At 40.7% G+C, this 9,387-nt stretch overlaps 1 protein-coding gene across 1 annotated transcript in view; it reads left to right on the top strand.

Annotated features, from left to right (window-relative positions):
* Positions 1 to 9,387, top strand: part of LOC122814022 (eosinophil peroxidase-like) — an 80,335-nt gene that overhangs the window by 67,953 nt on the left and 2,995 nt on the right. Inside the window, 2 exon segments of the mRNA XM_044086605.1 lie at positions 2,024 to 2,194; positions 2,994 to 3,231. Of these exon segments, the coding sequence (XP_043942540.1) occupies positions 2,024 to 2,194; positions 2,994 to 3,231 (409 nt within the window).

Raw genomic sequence — 9,387 nt, forward strand, 5'->3', positions numbered from 1 at the left:
CCTTTATCCTTTTGGTGAGGAACTTTTGGGGTCTCTCCAATTGCTGCAGATGTCGGGTGAGATACATCCCGAATGGGGCATTGTACTCGATCATTGGTCTGATAAGTGAAGAGTACAGGGGAACAATGACCTCACTAGATCTGGATGTGAATCCCTTCATGATCAGGTGGGCAATGTAGAAGGTCTTTCTAACCACTTTAGCAACGTGAGTGTCAAAAGAAAGGCCACTGTCAACCTGGGTCCCCAGGTCCCTGATAACCTCTTCTGTGCTTAGTGGATTGCCATCTATATGGTAGCTTGGGGTTACCTTGTTTTTCCCGAAGGGTATGACTATACATTTTTTGGCGTTTAACTTCAGGCCATGGCTCTGGCACCAGCTATCTGTTTCCGTGAGTCCCTTCTGAAGGATATCCGTGTCCGATGCACTTTCCACTATGGCGCCCAGTTTGCAGTCGTCTGCAAACTTTGTCAGCCAAAGTCCTCCCATGTTGGCCTGTACTTCTGAGAAGTAGATGCCAAACAATAGGGGGCCAAGGACCGAGCCCTGTGGGACACCACTTGTGACCGGCTTGGAGTCTGACATAGCGCCTTGAATCTGGTGATCTTCTTCAAAAGGGATATGGAGGGTGTAGATGGTGGCTGTCTGGTACACATGGGGGATCTTGACCTGAGAAAGACCTTTAACATCATTCCACGTGCTGTTATCATACAGAAACTAAACATTTTTAAAAATCAACCCAGATGTGGCAAGATAGAGAGACAGTAAACTGGATGAAAGACAGACCCCACACAAAGAACGTTGTAGGTGTCTCATTGGAAAGTATGTAAGTAAGTGACCGTCAGTGCCCCTTAAGGCTCGATGCTGGGACCTCTCCTTTTCAGTATCTGCTGCTATTCATATCTCCAAGCAAAAAAAGAAGACATCTAGTTAACAAAGTTTGCAGACAACAACAACAAAGCTGGGGGTGTTGTTAAGTAACCTTCTGACAGCCAAACATTCCCAAATTAACTCTCCCTAGTGAACTCGTCAAGTACTAAAAATGGGCTCAAACTAAATGCTAATAATCTAGTATCATCACATTTTGTAGGCAGCTCCTCCCCCATCACACAATACAGAAAACACACCACTGCAAAAGAAAAATCTAGTCAAAAAACAAGGAATTTGTATTAATAACTTCATGTTTTTTGACCATCACATGACAACGGCTGTTTGGAAGCTTCTTTATTTAGCACAACTAATTGCCAAAGAAATATTATAAAGATCTAAAGAGGTAATCACTGCTTTATATTTAGCAATGTACAGACCAGTTATTGAGTGCAATGCCCCTTTCAAGATGTTTCTCACTAAACACATCAAACAGTTAAAAAGGCCCCAAATGTTCCTAACCAAAGAGAACACAGAACTAAAAATCCATGAGCTAAGAAGAGAGGCTGGAAGCTCTAGCCTTTTATTCAGTGTCTTATAAACTTTTGAGAGGAGATCTCTGTCTCACTTACCATGCCATTAGAGACCAGTTTTCCTGAGCCTTCTGTATTTCCGCAGGTCCAGTATCTCCACCAGTACTAGAACCAGGGACCTAAATCTTCACCAACAGATAAATAAAATGTGGTGAAGGGACAAGTTCATAAATCAACACCTCCCAAACCTCTGGGAATCACTATAGTCCTATGAACGTAATCTGGATGATTGTATGGGTATCAACAAATTTACGTAAAGCAAATGGTAATAAAACCCAGTAACCCCGGTATCTATAAATGAGTATATGAACGAATAACCTGTTTTGTGCAAGGAATGTACACCAGTTTAAATGATGTCCTAGCAGAAGTATGGATTTTGCAGGGTAGTGAGGGATCTGCTGAGTGCTACAAAATAAACAAGAGGACAGTAGCTATAGTAAGTGCAAGCAAAGTTTTTTATAAAGAGTCATCTCCAAAGTAAGATCCATTGAGGACAGCTGGGATTACACATGAACATGGTGGAAGACATTTTTAAGTCATGTGACACATTACTTTGTATTTCTAGGTGGCATTGGTCCAATTATCCGTGGTTTGCTCGGAACACCAGCCAAGCAGATGAAACAGGATCAAGTAATAAACAACGAGCTGCGAGACCGTCTGTTTGAACTCACTGAACACGTGGCGCTGGATCTGGCAGCGCTCAACATGCAACGCGGCAGAGATCATGCTATCCCAGGTAAAGGCAGTAGGGTTCCATTACCGTGGAAAACCATACAGTCTAACACTGAAACATGAAACGCAATTAAACCATGACACAGTGTGAGGAGTCCTGACTAAACCCTTAGGGACATGGGTTTGAATAGTGCGCCTAGGCACTAGAGGAAGACGTTGGGGTATTGGATCACCAACTCCCACTCTGAGGCAATGGAGCTGGTGCATCCTGCCACATGGTTGCAAAATGTGTCGACTAGAGGCCAAGTGACACAGAAAATAATGAATGGATCAAGGGTAGGTCCTTCAGCTTAGCAACCAGCACACAATGCTACAGGTGGAAACTGTGTGTGTGTGTGTGTGTGTGTGTGTGTGTGTGTGTGTGTGTGTGTGTGCGTGTGCGTGTGTGTGTGTAGAAACTAACATTATACCAGTATTATAGGCTCTGCTACAGTGGTATATCCAGCAGTTCCCATTCAGGAGGGGGCTTAGACAGATGTACAATCTCCCAATATTCACTACATAATAGATGTGATTCCTGGATCTTACCTCCCCTTTAGATACCAGGGCAAAAAAGAATACAGGATCCAATTGGGGATAAGTTCTTAATCATCACAGAAGACCAGAGGTGAAAAAGATGCAGAAAATATGTTCTAATATTAGAATTGGAACTATGAGATAGCAATTCTAAAGTCTTCTGATGCCATAAATTAATTTAGAATGTTATAAGTGAAGTGATGCCCTGGTTATATGACCTAATATTCTGATGGATGTTAAATTCTTTCAAATGATGCTAAAATAAAATGCATTTTCTGTTCTTCCAGCTTACAATGATTGGAGACAATTTTGCACTTTATCTCAGCCTAAAAGCCTGTCACAACTGGGAAGTGTTCTCAACAACCCAAGTTTGGCAAAGAAACTTCTAGATGTTTATGGCTCATCCAGCAATATTGATGTGTGGCTTGGTGGAATCGTAGAGCCACCAGTGGCAAATGGAAAAGTGGGCCCACTCTTCTCTTGCCTGATCGCAAAGCAGTTCCAGAATATGAGAGATGGTGACAGGTACTTTAACTTTATATTCCCTTTAATGTTTTAAATGAAAAACACATACGCCTCTGAACTGTGCAGAATTTTACAGACTTTCCATATTTTTGCTTTATATATCTGGTCTGTCCTTCAAAAAAGTTGTGGTTTTCAGGGAAATCATTAAAGATTCAAGTCACCAAATAATGACAAATATTTGTGTTACAAGCTGGCTTAATATCCTTCAGAATATTCATGCTATTCCTGTTATTCTATCAACTTTCAGCATTTAAAAGGGCAATATTTAAAGTCTGCCCTTGATTTTAGGCCTTTGTCCCACTAATATGTTTGGCTTTGACTAGAATTCTTGCGCTAAAATCTTAAGAGATATGGTAGCACACTATGCCAATATCTCTTTGTAAGAGGAAATGCAAAGTACAGAAACATTAATGGAGCCATGTTATGCTACTATGCATGTATTAAATGTATTCAAGAATAAATATATTAAGTTTTTTCTATTCCTTTCAGTACGCAAGTATGTAGCTTCCCCACCAATGTATGATTTTTCCTGCTACTGGTTATCTCCAGTATCCTAGTTTCCCTGCTACACAGTGAGAAGAAGTTACTGGCTCAGGACTCTTCTAAAATAATAATAATTAATTGTTTCTACCTTATTACACCCATCATTATATCAGGAGATTGGAGTAGTTCCACTGAGTTCTGTCCCATACTGTTATTTGGATATGGTTTATTTCATTAACACAGAAGTACTAGCTTATTGCAGAAAATATCTGTTGACTGAAATAATTTATGCATTCCTTTTCCTTCTATGTAAGAGAACTGTGTTACACCCAAGACTGCAAACTCTGCCCTTCCCAGTGAGAGCAGTGTTCACTTTAGAACATGCTGGCTAGAGTTAAAAGACAGGATAACAGTGCTTTGAAGTGATAAGTCTCTGGGATACTTTGGATAAACAGCTGGTGTAGGGTGGGAGGGTATGCAAGGAGTGCAAATAATGTCGTTTTGTAGTTATAAGAGTTCTAAAGGGATGCTACTGTTAACATGCCATTTCACTGTTTTTCAATCATGTAAGTTTTATTTAGTACATAAGATAGCTAGTAAAATTCAAGTCCCTTGAAAACAATATTTTCTGATAAAAAGTCCCATTATTTTTGTATAAGTCCAGTAACTTTGGTTATGAGTAGGATTCCAGGGCAATCCAGTGGAGTACAGCAGTGTCTGATATCCATCTATCCATCCATCCATAATATGCATACATACATCCTTCCAACATTCATCCATCCATTAATCCATCCAACCATCGGTCCATCCACCAGTTAATTCATTCATCCATCATCCATCTGTCCATCCACATGTCTATTATCCATCCATCCATCTATCCACCATTCATCCATCCAATAATGCATCCATCTGCCCAGCATCCATCCATCATCCTTCCATCCAATAATCCATCCAGCTGTCCATCATTCATTCATCCTTTCATTCATCATTGATCTGCCCATCAGCTATCCAGTTCCTAAGTCACAAGCCCTGGTAAAAGTCATGATGACAACCTTCTCTATCAACTGTACAAGTCTGAAGTCTGCAATAGAATGTTTTCTCTACTGAGCAGGTGGTGACCAAAGTTACTTGTACTGGGCTTCCATGAAAACTGAAAATAAAAACAGCCACTCATGAATCACTTTTGTTAATAATTTGAAGCCATGATGTCCTCTTTACTTTGACTGCTTTTTTCACGAATCCTGGTCTCTTTTATTCTACCAAGTAGCTCTGCTTTGGGTCTTCTTCTTCTTCTTCTCATGCCTTTTTCTAAGGAGTATGGAGGCCCTGTTTCATGTCCATAGTCCAATGGTTATTGAAGAGGACACCACGTTTGTTGTACGATTTGTCCTCTAATCATGTCTAGTAGCAAACGAATTTAAGAGGAGAATCAATCCACAATACAATCTAAAAAAAAACTGCCACAACAACAAATCAACACTAAAACCAAAAAAGTGTCAGTGGGCACATTGATCAGAGCTATTTTACTGAGTTAAGTGCTTTAGTTTAGTTTAACAATTAACGTATTCAGAACTAACATATTCAGTACAAAGAAACATACTTAAAAAATTCTCTTTCGTTCACATGATTCAAAGTGGCCTATGAAATTTGCCACTCACATTTACATTTCAAAATGTCTTAAAGTAACACCAACCACATAAATAATTCTATTTTAACATTTTGAAATTTTAAAACATAATTATTAAAATTAAGATTTTTTCACAGTACAGTCTGGATGGACTGTACCCCCCCCACACACACACACACACATACAAACACACACATACATACATTCTATGACTGAAATAAGCATGTTTTAAAGCTAGAATAGAAAAGAAAGAAAGAAAATAGATATTAAAAAGGCAGTACATACCTACTGCATAGTGATGTGACAAACTATTATAATTCAGGAGAAAGCAGTGTCAGAAAATTAAGAGAAATGTGTGATATGTGTTGTAATAACATCTGCTGCTTTACCAACCACCACTGTGATTTATTTAAAAAGTTCTTTGCCAAACTACTAAAGGTAAGAGAAAAGAAAAGTGCACTCAAAGTGAGTTTCATCCATCAGTCAGTAAAGCAAAAACCTTTATTTGGCTACCTCTTCAGGGCACAATGCCACTAAATAACATCATTTTTACTGCAGTATACCTCAGTTGTGCTCGTTCAATGTCAGGGATGTCCCTGATTGTGCCTTTGAATATAAAATGTTTCCTGCATAATAAAAATAAAAACTGCCACTTCATGAATGAACACAATCACCATATGTTAATGCTCCTTCCGGCACTTAATATCTTACCTTGTTCTATTAAGTTTCTAACTTTCATCCACCCAGGTCACAGGGATAACTGCAGTGACAGCAGTTACCATATTTTTTGCTGTTCTGCAGCCTTCGTGCTACAGAAATCAAGCAAACCTCAGCTTTTGTTAACTTCCACAGCCAATCACAGGGGAGCAACAACATACAGATGTCCTGTGATTGGCTTGCAGAAATTATTATTTTTCTGGTCATTGAAAAGGAGTAATTGTGGCTTGATAGTAGGAGGAAACTAAGCAGAGGTGCAGGTGCATTTTTTAATTGATTAACTGAAGGTTTCTTTTGAAATAAGCAAAGGAAAAGAGAGAGGATCGATGGCATTATAAACATAATAAAGTGTTAAAAGTTACTTGATATTTAGGGCATATGAAGGATTCAGATGTGTGCGCCTGTCCATTTTACTTGCACATTTTGAATCTTGTGTCCAGCTCATTTTGTTAGGATCCCCATGCTTTCCCCGCCAGGCTAAGAGATTATAACCCATCCAGCATGTTTGGGGTTTGCCCCGGAATGTTCTCCCACTAGTTGTGCTGGAGGTAATCTCACAGTGCACTCCTCCCAACCCTGAAAACAGCGGCTACAGTCTGACATTTCCCTGGACTGAGTAGCCCAGCAACTCTGCAACGAACCTGATTTTTGTTACGTTTTTGTGTGATATTATTCTTTTGGTTACTACATAAACTCATGACCACAGCTGAGGATAGAACCACAGTCTGGTACAATGCCTTTAACATTGTTGCTGATGTACCCATCAGCTAATCGATATCCTGATCACCTCCACCCTCACTCATGAACAAGTCCCTCAGGTACATAAACCCCTCCCCCTCGGGTAGTTTTCTGGAACACAACCATGGCATTTGAATTAGTTGGGCTGACTTTCATCCTAGCCATTTCAGATTTAGCTGTGCACCACTCCTGTGCATTCCAAGATAATAGTCACGTGAGGCCAAGAAGTTAACATCATCTGAAAGCAACACAGCTGCGCCCTTTCAAGTCTCCAGGCTGGATTCTCTTCACAACTCAGATGCACCTTGATATCTTGTCCATGAAAATCTTAAAGAGGATAAGAGGCGGAATGACCCTGATGGAGTCCTCTGCCTACTGTGCTCATATCTGACATAATGCTGAGAATGTTTCATGACTTCTGTTCTGCAAATACAGGGACCAGAAAGCATGAAACTTTGGCACAGAGAACCTGTACTGTTAGAACATTTCGACAAGACACTCTTGAATACTCAGTCATATGCCTTATCCAGGTTTACCAAAACACATATAGACATTACACACAATAAATTATGACCCCCTCCATTATCTCTGCAATGACAAACAGCTGATTCACTGTTCCATAACCAGAAAAGTACCTGTTCTGCCCCTCCCCCTCCTGAGTCAGACTATCATATGTAGGATGATGTTTCCTTTCCGGCCGACTGCCATAGGCTTTCCCAAATAGGAGAAACATCATCTCTCTGTAACTGGAATGCACCTTCCTGTGTCCCTTATAAAAATGGGCAGTGCTACCCCAATTTACATGTCTAGAGGTACTATCTTAACCAGCCATGCAACATTAAATACACACATTAACCATGACATGTCCTCCGAACAGTGTCCAGTACCAACCACGACATGTCAGCCAAACAGTGTCCAGTACCAACCATGACATGTCAGCCAAACAGTGTCCAGTATCAGCCATGACATGTCCACCATACAGTGTCCAGTACCAGCCAGGACATGTCAGCCAAACGGTGTCCAGTACCAACCACAACATGTCAGCCAAACAGTGTCCAGTACCAACCATGACATGTCCATCGAACAGTGTCCAGTATCAACCATGACATATGCTGAACAGTCTCCAGTATCAGCCATGACATGTCAGCCGAACAGTGTCCAGTACCACCCATGACATGTCAGCCAAATGGTATCCAGTATCAACCATGACATGTCACCCAGTGTCCAGTACCAACCATGACATGTCCGTCAAACAGTGTCCAGTACCAACCATGACATGTCAGCTGAACAGTGTCCATACCAACCATGACATTTCTGCCGGACAGTGTCCAATACCAACCATGACATGTCAGCCGAACAGTGTCCAGTATCAACCATGACATGTCTGCCAAACAGTGTTCAGTACCAGACAGGACATGTAGGCCAAACAGTGGTCAGTACCATCAGTATTTCCTACAGATCTGTTCAGCTCCTGCAGTCGTGCCACAAGTGAAGTGTTTGCTGCAGTAACTATGGCTACAGAAATGGATCCAGTCATACCAGTTGCTTCTGTCATTATGTCTTCAGAGGAGGGCATGCCTGACAGATTCAGGAATAAGTTCAACCTCCAATAAAAGAGACTACTTGAGTTAAACAATTCACTCTGGCTGACAGCAGGTTGGAGAATGTGCAACCTCCCTCACAAGTTGCCACTTGGTCTACAAGAACCTCTTTGAGGGCATCAAAAAGTCACTCTTTATTGCTTTGACAACCTCCTTCCACACTTTGCCTTCAAATCTTAGACTGCTGTTGTTTATGCTTCCTGACTTATTAGTATGTGTCAATCAAATCCAGAAATGTGCTTCTCACATATATTACATGGAAGGCCTCCTTCATTCACAAAATCATTTCCTTCACTAATGGTATCTACCACTGGGTCCAAGAACAAAAACACAGTCAAAGTAAAGGCTCAGTGGAAAAAACACATAAAATGCCAAGAACAAACCACTGACACCAATGTAAAGTGTGAAACAGTTTTAATATCCAAAAAAGATGCAAAGCTTTCAGGTATGATACCCTCAGCATTGAGGAAGGGTATCTTATACCTGAAAGCTTGGCATCTTTTTGGATATTAAAACTGTTTCACGCTTTACGTTGGTGTCAGTGGTTTGTTCTTGGCATCTACCACTGGGTCCTAAGGTTACTGCCATGAAAAGCAATGATCACATTTTGGACATGGGTCCTTGCTGCCACCTCAGCTACTGAGGCCTGGAACAGATTACATGTCCGGGTCATACTATGAGCAGCAGCGTAAGGCATTTATTGCTGAAGTTTCAGAAGTAAACAGCCAAGTAAAATTTGTGCAGTTCAGAAGGGAGAAGGGTGTCCTACTTGTAGTATGAGTTGTGACATAGACAGTGCCTCATAACATTCAACTGTGCTACAAACAAATTATAATTATTCTGCTAAAGGCATTTTCAAGGTGGTACAATACAGAGTAGTAGAAAAATGCAAAAATTCTTCCACTTGAGGTAGTTGCTCCTCTGCAGCCCCCGCAGACAACAATCCACTCTTTCCAAGAGAGAACTATGCCTCTGATTTGCATCTACTTC

The sequence above is a fragment of the Protopterus annectens genome, chromosome 10.part0 (genome assembly GCF_019279795.1).
Source record: "Protopterus annectens isolate FY-2018-M chromosome 10.part0, PAN1.0, whole genome shotgun sequence".
Classification (NCBI taxonomy): Eukaryota; Metazoa; Chordata; order Ceratodontiformes; family Protopteridae; genus Protopterus; species Protopterus annectens.